The sequence below is a fragment of the Trichosurus vulpecula genome, chromosome 3 (genome assembly GCF_011100635.1).
Source record: "Trichosurus vulpecula isolate mTriVul1 chromosome 3, mTriVul1.pri, whole genome shotgun sequence".
Lineage (NCBI taxonomy): Eukaryota > Metazoa > Chordata > Mammalia > Diprotodontia > Phalangeridae > Trichosurus > Trichosurus vulpecula.
In genome coordinates, this window is record NC_050575.1 from 275,556,509 (window position 1) to 275,571,437 (window position 14,929).

The 14,929-nt window shown below is 41.1% G+C and overlaps 1 protein-coding gene across 1 annotated transcript in view; it reads right to left on the bottom strand.

Moving 5' to 3' along the window:
• Positions 1-14,929, bottom strand: part of RRBP1 (ribosome binding protein 1) — a 121,686-nt gene that overhangs the window by 52,177 nt on the left and 54,580 nt on the right. Inside the window, exon 3 of the mRNA XM_036748995.1 lies at positions 3,918-4,066. Coding sequence (XP_036604890.1) covers positions 3,918-4,066 — 149 coding nt within the window. The remainder of the gene's footprint in view (positions 1-3,917; positions 4,067-14,929) is intronic.

The window sequence follows — 14,929 nt, forward strand, 5'->3', positions numbered from 1 at the left end:
CAAACTGATTACTGTGAAATGAGGACGACATCACCTACCTCACAGGGCAGTCATGAGGCTCAGATGAGCTAAAATCTGTAAAGCACTTCACAAACTTAAAAGTTCTACATCAATACTGATTATTAATAACGCCTATGTAAGAAAGATAGGATACTCAACAATATCCTGAACATTTAAAGCAAACCCATTTTCCTAAAAAGAGCATGGCACCACATTACCTCTCCTAGGCTCAGTTGGGCAAATCTGGACTGCATCCCTGTGGACTTTCTTAGCAGAGAAAGAAGAGAGAGGAAGGGGGAGGGGAGAGGGGCTGCAGAGCCAGGCTGCTGCTATTCAGCTCAGCTCCCTGTCACAGCAGATCTAGGGTAGCAGGCAAGGCTAAGAGGGATGGAGACCCAGGGTTTTCCCAGGGCTACCAAAGAGAAAGGGAGCAAAAGGAGAGGCGCCAGATTCCTGCTCCCTCCACTACTGGGCAGCAAGAGATGGACATAAGGCTAAGTCCAAAGCAAAAATTCCAGAAGCCCCACCCACAACTTCGGGTCAAATTACATCACACGGCCAGTCCCCTGTCTCCTCAGCCCCGCCTCCTGGGAGGTGGGGCATTGCCTATCCACACTGGAAGTTCTGCCACTGGACACAATGTGGAAGGGGCTCTTGTCCCTGGAGATTCATCACCAGGATTGGGATCCATAGTCTTGCTCTGTGCCAATGACAGGCAGCTGCCCCCTGGGAGTCTAAAACCATCTCTATTGCTTAGAACCAGCATAAGGAGGAAAGAGGGAGGAAGGGGGAAGGGAACAAGCATTTATTAAGCACTTACTGTGTGCCAGGAACCATGCTAAACACTTTACAAACATTACCTCATTTGATAATGAAGAGGAAGGGTTCTTCCACCGCCTTCTTTCCCATTTCAGACAGCTAGAAGTTGTCAGATAGTAATTACGATAATGGGGAAGGGAGCAGAAGAAACACCTAATAAGGTATCAATTTATTAATGGTAACGTTTCCAAGGAAAGAAGAAAACGCCTAACACTTCAGGATCATAGATCTAGAACCGGAAGAGATCTCATTCTAACCGAACCCTGTCATTGTACAGGATAAAGGGCCTGGGAAGTTAACGACTCCCCTCCCCTCCCTTTCCAGCTTCATTTTACCTTACTCCCCTCCAGGGGCTCTATGGTCTGGCCATACTGGGATTTTTGCTGCTCCTTAGACAAATTACTGTCTCCTAATGGTCACCCATGCTGGAACGCATTCCCTCCTTCCCTATCTTTGAACCCCAGGTTTCCTTCAAGACTCCATTCAAACACCACCGTCTACTTGAGGCCTTCCTGGCCCCTGTCTGGAACAGCTGCTAGTCCCTTCTCCTCCTTGTACCTCCTTTGTACATCTTGGACATAATCAACAGAGGGAGCTAGACCTGAAATCAGGAAAACTTTCATTTGAATCCTGCCTCAGACACTGATTAGCGGTGTAATCACAGGCAAGCCAGTTTGACCCCTCTCAACCTCAGCTTTCTCATCTGTAAAATGGAGACAATCACAACACTTAACTCACAAGTCATTGGGAAGAAGAAATGATATAATGTGTGAAAAGTGCTTTTAAACCTTGAAGCACTACAGAAAAGTTGACTATTATGCTTATTAACTATTAAGTGTAAAAAATTACCGTTTTCTCTTATCAGCTACAAAATCCTTGAAAACACAGGCTGTTTCTTTGTTATTTCTTTTAATAGTGAGAGCCTCACACATAGTAGGGCTTAATAAACGCTTGGTGGTTGACTGAGTGATATGACTGCCCTTGGTCAGAGAGGAACAGTTATCAGATGTGCGCTCAGATCTGACTCCAGAGCCAGGGCCCTTTACACTGTACCAGGCTTCCTTCATGATGCACACCCATCAAGTCCACCACACTACCCAAGAGAGAAGTGACGGACACTCCTTAACTAAATAAGACCAATTCTGTGTAAGGGTATGCTGCCTGTAGTTCCACTTCAGCCAGTCATCTTAGGGTGGGAATGCTCAGGACGTAGCAGCTTCCATCATCAGAAGAAGCAGCCATCACTCTGGCAGATAGAAGAACAATATTTTGGGAGACAAAGAAGCCAGCATTGTTTCTTGGGGGTGCTGACAGTCATTCCCTCCTCACATATCCCCTGCACAGCCTTCCCCATGTACGACCATCAAAAACTCTGGGGCAGTAAATGCCATTTGAAAAATTTCAGTGAGGAGCCCAATGCAAGGGCACTTAGCTCTAGAGCAATTGTTTGGGTCTCTCTCAAGCACTGAGTACCAGCCTGGAGCTTGGCACATCCCAGAATGTCTCTCATTATGTCCAGAAATGATGAAAAATCCCCCAAGCGAAATTAATTTTCATTCACTTTAATTTACAAAGATAAATAGGGGTTATACTGCACCTCTGGAAGGAGGATTTTGGTCACATGACAGGGAGCAAAAAAAATACCGAAAGGGCTAGAAGTCACTACTGTCGGGACTTGTAGCAGAAATAGGGGAGCATTAAAATTCAAAAAGGATTTATTAAGTGCTTGTTAGATGCTAGGGATAGAAAGAGAACAGTTAAAACAAAACAAAAAGCCAGCTCCTACCTTCAAGGTGCTTCCAGTCTACTAGAATGTAAGGATCTGAACTTTTGGATCATTTCAACAAGTTTCAAACATGAAATGTTCTGCTACATTCCACCCTTGTTCTTGGTTATTTTTAAGCTACAGGTTGGAATAATTCTATCTTACTTACAAGATCACTCCTCTCTCCTCCCCATAGGTTCATAGGAATCATATATATTTTAGAATACATTTTATCAACAATGTTTGTTTATACAAGAGAAGCCCACCATTTCGATCTCTACCCAAGGACAGCACCATGCCCTGTAATAAAGTGATACAATGTCTGACGGGACCCTGTAGACAACATTCCCATCTCTCTACTGAGAAGAAGAGAGTACATCCCATCTCCAGATTATAGGATCATAGATTTAGGAAAAGAAGCGACCTTGGAGGTCTGCTAGTCCAACGCCCTGACTTTACAGATAAGAAAAATAAGTCTCAGTTATTTATAGGAAAAGCCAGTGTCACACTGGTAGCAAGCAGCAGGGTCAACATTTGAACCTAGGTCCTCCAACTTCAAATCCAGTGCTCTCTCCACTGAACCACACTGAGTATAGAACTTACAGTAAGGAAGGTCTGAATGCAAATCCAGCCTCAAGCACAAACTGTGCGGCCCTGGGCAAGTCACTTAGTCCCTCTCAAACTCAGTACCCTCATCTGTAAAATGGAGGTAATCATAATAGCCTCTACCTCACAGGGTTGTAAGGACCAAATAATACATATAAAGTGCTTTGCAAATCTTAAAGTGTTATATAAATGTCAGCTATCATCAGCAGCACTTTAAAGTGAAGGTTTGCAACTGCTAATGGTCAAGACTGATGTTTGTCAGCTCAGTGGTAATGAGAATGTAGCATAAGACAAAATATATTTGTACTGTAATTAAGCCCAGCTTGGGATAAAGGGGATAAGACAGTATTCTTCTCTGAAAAGAAAAGTGAAGGACAATTTTAAAAGACCAGATTGTTTTATAAGCATTTTCTTTCCAGCTTAACAACTCCAGCATGAGTTCATCAGTGCTATACATTCACATCTGGGAATACATCACCATGCGCACAGCTGCATCTTGCTACAGTGGCTGTGTGTGGTACGAGGGCTACATAACAATTTCTATTTGTTTTCATTCATGTGGGGGAGGGGAAGAGCAGAAACATGTACATGTGTACACATGCATGTGTGAAAACACACACACACACACACACACACTCTCTCTCTCTCTCTCTCTCTCTCTCTCTCTCTCACTCTCACTCACTCACTCACCATTAAAATTTCCATTGAGTGTCAAAACACTCCCTACCTTATGCCAGGTATCCTGAACAATTCCAGCTTTCTCTGATAAGATTTCAATGAGACAATGGGCTTCCCCTTCATTGAAAACTGTACTTCTGAGGGTGGATACCAGAGTCTTGTAGGGCAGATAGAGGGGGCCATCGGAATCTGTTGGAGCTAGAAGGAGAGGAGAAGCATTTATTGAGGATCATGTTCAATAATACATAACAGATCTCAATGTCAGCTATTATTACTATTCACATACACATACACCAAATCAAGCACTTGGGGGAAGTTTCTAATCAGAACCAATCTAGCACAAAACACTTACTAAGCACCCGAGTCTAGAACACTATGTGCTAGACTAGAGAAGATTTAGTTAAGACAAAATTGCTGCAAGCCCTGTTAGAGCTTATATTCTAGTTACCAGAAGAGAAAATGAACTCCCCCACAATTTCCTATGAACGAAGCAGGAAAGCAAAAGCTAATAATCCACTTTAGGATGATTCAAAATGCCAAAAAACTAGCTAATAACGGTAAAGTTTCTTCTCTTTTAAGAGCAATTCGAAAAAAGAAGTGAGAAAAGTAAAGAGAGGAAACTGACCTCTCAGTCACCGAGAGAGAGAGAGAGAGAGAGAGAGAGAAGAGAGAGAACATTGTCCTTTATCACTGCATTTAATGACAATCCCTTGGCTTCTACTACAAGATGAACCACTTTTTTTCTTGCAAAGAGCAGTAGTTGCTTTCACGTGGTCAAGTTTTTCAGCAGCTTATTGACTTTCCCAAAGCTCTTCCCTCCCCCATACGCCACTGAGAACAATCCATTCTGACTCTTCCCCTGACTTGCTAAGTGGACGGAGTCCCAGGACAACATACCAAGGATAACAAAAATAGGGCATAAACTCCAGCAGTTTCTTTGATGCTGCATGTATCCTAATTTCTTTTAACCCTCAAGCAGGCCCCATCCTCCTTTGCATTGCCTTAACATTAACTCCCATAAAATGATTGCTCATTGTTCCCCCCCACCCCCACAGTCTCTCTCTAAAACAGACTAAACAAACACTATAGTGTTAAGAGCATTGAGTCAAAAGCAACAAGTTTAAATCCAGCTCTGCCATCTACTTCCAGTGTGATTTTGAACAAGTTATTTACCCTCTTTAGGTCCCAGTATGGGCAGCTAGGTGGCACAATGGATAGAGTGCTGAGCCTGGAGTCACAAAAATTCATCTTCCTGAGTTCAAATCCAGCCTCAGTAACTTACTGGCTGTAAGACCCTGGGCAAGTCACTTAACCTTGTTTGCCTCAGTTTCCTCATCTATATAAAGAGCTGGAGAAGGAAATGGCAAACTGCCCCAGTATCTTTTGCCTTAATCAATAGTTCATTAAAAACAGTCTTCAAAGAAATTATCAAATGTCTCAAAGGATCATAAATTTGGAGCTAAAAGGGGCCTCGGAGGCCATCTAGTCCTAAATGAGGACACTGAGCTACAAAGACATTAAGTGAATTGCCCAAGGTCACACAAGTCATAAGAGGCAAAGCCAGGATTGGAGCCCAGGCACTCTGACACCACCCCCCCAATCCAGCAGCACCTATTCTCCTTAACCCACATCCTCCCAATAACCAGTTGTCATCTCTAAAAAAAAAAAACCAAAAAAACCACCTACAGGTATTCTTGGTTTGTTTGTTTGTTACGGATTTTTGATCATTTCCTCAAATGCTCTTTCCCAAGACTCATGAGCTCCAAAAGTCCTCCATTCAGCTCAAGAATTAGCACAAGCTGCACTAAGGCGTCCTGACTCATGAGAGAGGACCCAGTTAAAGGACTCACTGGCAATTTTCTCTTGACATACTTCAGATCTGTACAGCAGTTGAATGATCGAAGTAAACAAAGGAATTTTATAAATAGCTGGTATATTGCTAGACTGCCAAGCCCACCTTAGCCCAAACAAAAAAGAAAGTTGGAGTGGGGCGTAAAGGGAGAAAGATTTCCTTAGTGACACTCAATTCTCTACTTGTCACAGTATTTCCACTTTTTAACCCCATTACTTTCATTGCAAGTCGGAACATTCACTGTGATACTTTAATAAGTGGAATGGGGGAGGTGGGTGAAATTCATGTTCTTATAAGCATCTTCAATTGACATGTCGGTCCTGTAGAACCATAAAGAAGTTAAATAACCAAGCACCGTGTTAATGGTCTAAGGCATGGTGGGCTCTTTGAAACCACCTTTCTCTCCACACTTGGCAGCAATGCTCTCTGGGTTGTAAATAGGTGCTCAGGAAGTATGGGCCAAGGGGAAGTGGTGAGGGACATAGTTTATCAATGGATCTTCAGCTAGATTTTTTTTTAAAGATCCAACATGCGAGATTCATTACATGCACTTATGCTTTGAAATAAACTTCACAATTTAATACCTCAGATGATCAGCCTTTCCCACCCCCTCTTCCATCCTTCCCCACCTCCTTAGTCCCATAAAAAAGGGAAGATTCTCTCCTTTCAAACACTAAATTTTCCCTCAAAACTGGATGCTAACACGACTCCAGAAAGATGACTGATTGTTGCATCCTATACTCTCTACTCTCCCCCAGACATTTAATCAGATTGTCCTCCATGAGGACTACTCCTGGAAAAGTGGAGAAATCTTCTATTCAAGCACACACAGCACTAACTAAATGTGTAATTCATTAAAAGAAGCCTACATAATGAAGTTTGCAGATGTCTCACCAGAGAACTGTGCCTTTCATTTCAATTTGCTATCCCCAAATATTCCACACACTGTCTCTAGTTAGGAATAATAACTCTTACTTCTATAGTACTTGGGAGTGTACAAGGCACTTGTACACTCATCTGGCCTCACAACAACCTTATGAGATAAATATTACAGATATTATAATGTCCATTTTGCACATTAGGAAAAAGAAATGTAACTTTTTGCCCATGGTCATCCACCTAGTAAGTTATAACAGACTATATTTGAACTTACAACTTCCAGACTCCAACTCTCTCTACTAGGCCATGAAGTTCCTAGGACTCAGGAGAGAAGGTTAGAACCACTAGGGAATGGATACTCAAATTTCAGCTAGAGGTGAAGATGATTTCAAGTATATAATTGTGATTTCACTCGTTGCCATGGCCAAAGAATTCAAGAATGTATCATAAATTTGCTACTGGTTCTAAGCCTCCCTTCACTAACACTTGGAAAGCAGGCCCAATCTTCTGCCAACACCACCACACTCAAGTCTTTCCACCATGACAGACGGAACTGGCTCCTACAGAGGTACTGGTGGAAGGAGTCTCTATACTCGAACTTCCATATCCTGATATACTCAAAGATCCTTTATGTATTCAGGTATCAGTTATTCTAATAAATCTTTTGGCTTATCCATGAAACAAGTCCATAAAACAATCTTTTTCTGAGAGGGAAGAGAATGGGGCAGAAGAGCTCCCTCATACTTCAGTGAATAGCTAAATAAAGAATTCTACTGTTTCCATTCTCCCAAATGACATGAAGTAGAGCCCAAATACATGGCTTCAAAACAGGAAACAACTTTCTAGCAACATATTTTTATCAACTGATTCTCAAATTTAGCCATTCACAAGTGGCTATTGAATTTTGGAAAGATGTTATATAACAACTTACTCCTAAACTTTCTCGTTTTTCGACCTTTGAAACCTTCAGGCATTCTAATAAACTTAGCCTGATGCAAGACCTTGGCAAGTGACCTGTTGTGCAGAAATATTTCAATGATCTGTTGACTACCTTCTCCTCTTGGATGTTCTCTCCTCTCTTGAGTTTTTGTGACACTTTACTCTCTTGTTTTTATTCCTACCCATCTGGCTTCTCTTTCTCCGTCTATCCTTAAATGTGCTAGATTAATTTAATTTTATTGATAATAAGACTGGTTTAGCTACATTTACATAGCAGTCATCTACACACAATTTTAAAAATGATAGGAAACATTAACATCTACTGCATTACTTGTCCTCAAGGAATTTATAATCTGGTTAAAAGATTTTTACAATTGTAAAAGATATTTACAATTTTTAAAAAATTTATACAGGAAAATATCTGAGCCATGAGCCTAATGAATGGCACAGAGGGTGGGTGGAATTTACAGGAAGGAGAGATTACTGTGGGCTAGAGTAGGCAGGGAAGGTCAGTCCTGAACTGGGCCTTGACCTTTCGTGTCCTTTCTATCCCCTGTATACACAATCACAGCGTTCTTTACGGCAAAAATGGGGACTCTTACAACCTCAGAGAACATGCACCACTCAGAAAGCTCCCTGAGATTTTCCTGACTATCCTTCTTGCTACAAATACATTCCTTTTCTAGAAGTTGTAAGAGTCTCCAGATGAGATCTGTTTTTCTCCTTTCTTCTACAAGGGATCCAAAGAAGTATGCTCCCTGGATGCAGGAGGAAAGGATGCTGGTTTTGGAAGTGTGATCATCTGCATCCTAACCAGGTTTTTTTCCCCATTGACAGTAACTAATATTGTCAGATTCGAACGCAAAAAAGACAAAAAATTCAACTTTCTGTTTTCATGTTTAACAGAAACAAGCAATTTTTAATACCCTGATTAGGAATAATGAGAAAGGAAAGGAAAAATTACCCCTAGGACAAAAATATTAATTTTTTTTCCCTAAAAGCCGAGTGGCAAGCTAATCACAGAAATTGGGGGGCTTGGAATAGCAGTAAGGATGAAAGAAGCAGGTGCTACTTATAAAGCTAATAAGAATCTCAGGAACATCAAAAACTGGAAACACCAGTCCAACCACCAACAACTCTGATTCACCTTTGTGACCATCTCTTATACATGGTGCCTGCCACAATTCAGTGCCATCACAGAGTTGGAGGTTCTGCCATTAACCTGAAAAGTTAGTACATTCCAGAAGACTTAAGATGTTTAGGTACACAGGGGGGAAAAAAGACAAAACTTAACATTTCAATAACTCAAGGATCTGTTATTTGAGAGTAGTGAGTAATCCCTCTACTGATGCAGAATGCAGCCTCCTCTACACCTTGGCAGATGGCTAAAAATTCATTATACTTCAATGAGTCAGGTGAGGAATTTCTCCTAACTTAGCTGGGTTCATCCTTAGACAAAGGATAGAAGATACAAAGCCACAATTAGACTATTCTCAAAGACTTTTCCAGACTCTTCTGTAATAGCTTTCAGGAACCCTACTGTCATATCCAAACCACAAGTCACCCTATGTCTCAAATCACACATGCCCAAAGGCAGTGATAGATATGTATCACAACCAAGTACAACTGAACTATGGGGTCTGCCAAAGTATCACAAAACAACTACAAAGAGAGCTGGAAAGGACCTTAGCGATCACTTGGTCCAACATCACCCCAATTCACTCCCCCTGCCTCCCATCACACCCACCCACCCACCCCTCCAGTCATTTCACATGGAAGCTGCTAAATCTCGTGTGATCCTCTTTAGGGTTCCACAATATTTGAGTAGTTTCTTTCTGGCTGCTTGAAGTATTTTCTCTTTTACCTGGGAGCTCTGGAATTTTGCTATAATATTCCTGGGAGGTTTCATTTGGTTCTCTTTACCAGGAGGTGATCAATGGATTCCCTTTTTTTTTTCTGAGAAAACTGGGGTTAAGTGACTCGCCCAGGGTTACACAGCTGGTGTGTGAGGTCACATTTGAACTCAGGTCCTCCTGACTCCAGGGCCAGCTGCCCCGGTAGAATCTTTCAATTTCTATTTTATCCTCTGGGTCTAAGAGGTTTTTTGATTATGTTTTCAGTTTTCTTTGATTATTTATTGAAATAGGATGTCTAAGGTCCCCACCCCCCATTTTATCATGGCTTTCAAGTGGTCTAAAAATTCTTAAATTATCTTTCCTTGAGCTATTTTCCAGGTCATTTCACATTTTCTTCTATGTTTTCGTTTTTTTTTTACTGTTTTATTTTTTATGTTTCATGGAGTCATTAGCTTCCACTTGCCCAATTCTAATTTTTAAGGAATTATTTTCAGTGAGCTTTTATACTTCTTTTTCCATTTGGCCAATTCTGCTTTTTAAGTTCTTTTCTTCAGGGAATTTTTGTGTTTCCTGGTTTTTTTTAATGGTGTTATTTTCCTCGGTCTTTTTTTTTTGTGCTTCTTTTACCAAGCTGTCAATTCTCTTTTCATAATTTTCTTGCATCATTTTTATTTCTTTTCCCAATTTTTCCTCAACCATTCTTATCTTTTTTTTTTTTAACTCTTCCAGGAATTCTTAGTGGACTCATGTCAAATTAGCATTTTTCTTTGAGGCTTTGGCTGTAATTGTTTTCATGTTGTCTTCCTTCTGAGTTTGTATCTTGGTCTTCTTTGACACCACAGTAGCCTGTTATGATCAAATTATTTTTTGGTTGTTTGCTTATTTGTCCAACCTATATCTTGACTTTGAACTTTATACTAAACTCTGCTCACCTGGGGAGTGGGATTATCCCAAGCTTCAGGCTTTGTTGTGCTACTGTTTTTGGAGATACTTCTGGGGGTCTGAAAGTTTTCAGTGCTTCCAAGGTGGTGTTGTCCGGGTAGAGGTGTGGTCAAGGCTGCCCTCTGGTCTTTACCCAGGAAGGTCCGATATTTCTCTGTAGCCACAAGTGCTAGAGCTCCTCTCTGCCTTCAAACTGTGACCCAGAACTTCTGTACGGGTAATATAGTTGCCACACTTCCAGTCCCACACGCAGTGTCAGTAAAGGGTTTCCTGTGATCTCTTTCTGGCCAGCTGTCTGACCTCTTTACCGTCACTGAGCTGAGAGTTCCCAAAATTGGCAGTAGTATTTTAAAGACTTTCCCCCCCAAAATAAAGCCACTTTTAGGGGTAAAACCCACAAGAGAACTAAGTCTCCACAAGAGTCAAAATGGAGCCTGAAGCTTCCTCCTGTCCTTTGCTTGCTGAGTTACAAATAATGGTGTATGAAGGGAATAGGAGAGAGCAAGAAGGCTAAGGGCGATAATAGACATGTGGCCCTCTGCTTGAGCGCAGGCACAGGATTATCTTAGCTCTCAGAGGAGGGTTCCTGAAAAAGCAGAAAGCCCCCCAACATTCCCTTCCCCTTCCTCAAAAGCCAAACACATCCTATTTAGGATCCCACCACCACCTCTAAACTCTAATCTCTAATTAGCTGTTTTAGGAGATATCCATAGCCATGAGGTAGGTTTAGACTTGAAAGGCATTGTATAAGGCAACATCAAAGTGGTGAAACAGAATTTTATGAAGAGTACTGGACTTGTAGCCACAAGACCTGGGTTCAAATTCTACCTCCAACACTTAGCCTTTTGAACAGGTAGAAGCCTCCCTGAGCCTCAATTTAGTAATCTATAAAATGGAGCTAAACCCTGCTGCACTGTTCACCCAAAAGCTGTATTGTGAGGAAGTCGTGTTGCAACGTTCTTGTACAAATTTGAGTTCTCATTTATAGCCTACTCAATGTTTATCCACTTCATTTTTTTAACATGTTGCAGATTTTGTCAAAGACCTTTGCTACATTCAGACTTGCACTAGGAGGAGAAGAGAATTAACCAGTTTCCTTCAAGGAAACAGAATTTCAAATTATGGAATGCAGGCCAAACTTTGAACTTACTGTTAACCTTAAGAAAGGCTTAGAAAGGAAGAAGCAAGGTCCACAGGTAGTTAAAACAAACTTGCCCTTTATTCTGCTCCCACTAAAGGAATTAAAACTATGCCACAGTGGTGCTTAACCATCCTATCTATAGAACCAGTATTTAAAGCATATACTAGATTAGATAAAGAAGTATTAACCTAAGGAATCCTTCAGCAATTTCCTGGAACTACCCCTCCCAAGCATTTCCACCCCCACCTCAAATCAAGGCCTAGCCGGAACAAAGTAAAGTTTCAAAACCACTCCCTGGGCAGCTTTCATGGGCAAATACCTGCCTGGGGAAGAATGCTCAGTGGGTCGAAGCAGCCGCAGGGTGGTTGATTCTGTGGGAATACACAGGGTACCTCAAATATTTTTAATTCCATTCGATTCAAAACCACTTTCTAGACTGCACTCAAGAGTTATAATCATCAGCAAAAATCATTCTGGCCATCTTTTCATCTTACTGTTAACTGCGGTATCCCATAGAGAATGTTCTTAACACTGCTGGAATTAAGGAGTTCCCAAAGGGCTAGATGAGAAAGAAGTACTCAACAATCAAATAAATCAAAAAGCTCTACCACACCCTCCCTCCTTATTCATTTATTGATCATCTTTCCTCAACAAATCAACCAAACCAACAGTGTGTGCATGGGTCCAGATAACCGTAATATTTTCCTCTGGTTGACGCTAGGTTCACCCCACAGGAATAAAATTTGAAATGTTGCAGGAATTGCTTCTTGGAGTGCATGCTGACAGCTGTTCCTTAATGGAAGGAGGATTATGAGAACAGACCTGAGTTGTATTAAGAAAAATAAGTCAGGCTAAGCCAAAACTTAGCTGTTTCCACAGGTTCCTGACAGCAAGTTACAGAGCAGAGCCAAATTCAGGGCCTTGACATCTCCACTTGCTTTTTACTTAATCCCAAATCTTGTACAAGTGCCACTTCAGACATGTGGTTAGGAAAAAACATGCACCAGGGTCCAATGACCTGGACTCAAGCCACTGGCTTATTTACACACCCCACCCTAATGAAACTTCTCTACTTCTAAGCCAAATTCAATTTGGATTTCAAACAGGAATCAGAATCTGGCTTCAAATCCCATTTTACTACTCATTACCCGGGTGACCCCGGACAAGTCATTTAACCTTGCTTGGCTACATTCATAATATTGGTATAATAAGGGAGTCGAGCCATCCAACAAGGGAGTTCCCTTACAATCCTAAATATATGAATCCTACTGCCTAACAGAAGTGCAAGAGTTAAATATAGACTCCAAATTATTGTGTCTTTTTTTGGTTCCCAATGTGAGAGGATGCGTTTGGTGAGGAGATTCTGATCTGGGACTGATGGTTTTGACCTGTCCTTTGAAGATCACTGCTATCCTCCCATCTAATCTTTGGTTTTTTCATGCCCAGTGAAGTTTCCAGTGACTTCAACAGAACTTTTTCATTAACAAACAAGATTATACCTAGTAACCTAGGAAAGTCAGAGCCCTCTTAAAGAAAGTGAACTAGGAAAACGAACTGGGCCAGCAGCTTCTTCCAGCCTGAAATATCTACTTTATGAGAGAAAGCTTGGAAAAGGGGGAAAGGGGGAGGTAAAAGCTAAGACCTGAATCAGCAAAGCTGTTCACTTCCTATCCTAATGATTTAAGCTTCACTATCAAATCTCAACGCTAACAGGGGCATGGACCTACACACAGGCTAACAGACCAAAAGCTGGAAAGAACCTTAGAAGCCATCTTATCCTACACTCACATTTTAGAAATGAAGAGACTGAGGCAAAGGGAAGTGAAGGGCCCTTGCCCAAGGCCACAGAGGTGGTATCAGAGGGGAGACCTGACCCCAGGTCCTCCATTTCGAGCTACTGATCATTCCACTGCTCACACTCCCTCACTAGCTCCAAAGTACAGGTTCCAAAAGGCTCAGAAATGCTACTTTAACGTTGCCCTCTTATCTTTTTAGTTAAAAAACAGGGTTTGGGAAAGCTAAAGTATATAACCAACACTCTTATTTTAAAGGTTTAAATGAATTAAGAGAGTGAGTTCTGTAAGGTTTAGAACTAAAGAGGCCTGGTTCCTAACCATCCCTCCTTTCCTTTCACCCCAAAAAATACTCAGGATTTTTCTTCCTTACCCTCAATTCATTAGTATGCATGTGTCTGTACTTCATATAAAGGTTGGGAACAAGAAAAAGCGCCTTCTTGAGCACTATCAGTTCTTTTTAGTTCCAACGAAAAATATATTTTCTATTATTCTGGGCACTACCCCCTCACATTAACACTTTAGACCAGTAATTCCCAACCTATAGGCCCCTGGAGAACAGATTTATTTTAAAGAAGAACCTTTACCTCTTCCCTCCCCCAACAGAATATAAGTTCTTTAAGGAAAAAAACTTTTTCTCATTTTGACTTGGCAGTGCCATGCACACAGTAGGTAGCCAGTGCTTGCTGGATTGGCTTGGCACACTAAACATTGTCATTTACATGTTTATTAAGCTCTGACAAACTATGCAGGGTGAAAAACTTCTTTTGGAAGGCATATAGACATTGTTATCACTAATAAAACACAAGTTCATTTATAGGTGTTACTAAATTCATAATAACTTTTTGTCACCATATACTGTGCAATCTACATATATTAAAAGTATAATTCCTATCATATGAGAGAGGGGAGTCCATAATATTTAACATGAAAAAAGGGTTCTCATTCTCAAAAAGGTTAGAAACCACTGTCTTTATTACAAGATTGGCTTTTTAGGGCATGAGTATTTTCATAGCATGTCCACTGGATCTGGACAAAGCTAAGATGAGAAGTCCATTGTCCAGCTGAGCCAACATATGCTAAGGGTAACGTGTGTTCAATGCTTAGTAGGGGTGAGTGGATCCATTTACGAAAGTAGCCCTCTTAGATCTTGGTAAAGTACCTTGAACTTTATTAAAATGAACAAATAATGAATTTTTTTGGATAACCTATGGAAGCCTGAAAAATATGTATCTCTGCCCTCTTCAATACAAGTGATCCATTGAATCCTTCCTTTCTGGGCACCCTTAAGAGACACAAAAATGACAAAGGGCCCTTTATTTGGTTTTCTTTAGCACAGACCACTCTTGATTTTATGTAAATGGAATTTTCTTTGGAGGACTATTTGTGTGGCTTCTTCTACAGCTTTAGTTGAATATCAGTCTTCTGACTGGGCCAAAAAAGACTTACTTGATTAAATTACAAAGAAGGTATGAAGGCAGAGAATGGAAGTGGAGCAGGCCTGAAATTCCTACTACTAGGGATGCTGAGGCTGGTGGATTGATTGAGGTCAGGAGTTCTGAGCTATAGCGTGCTAAGTCCTTTGGTATCCTCACTAAGTCTGGCATCAATATAGTGAGCCTGAGAGTAAACGGAACCACTAGGCTGCCTAAGAAGGGG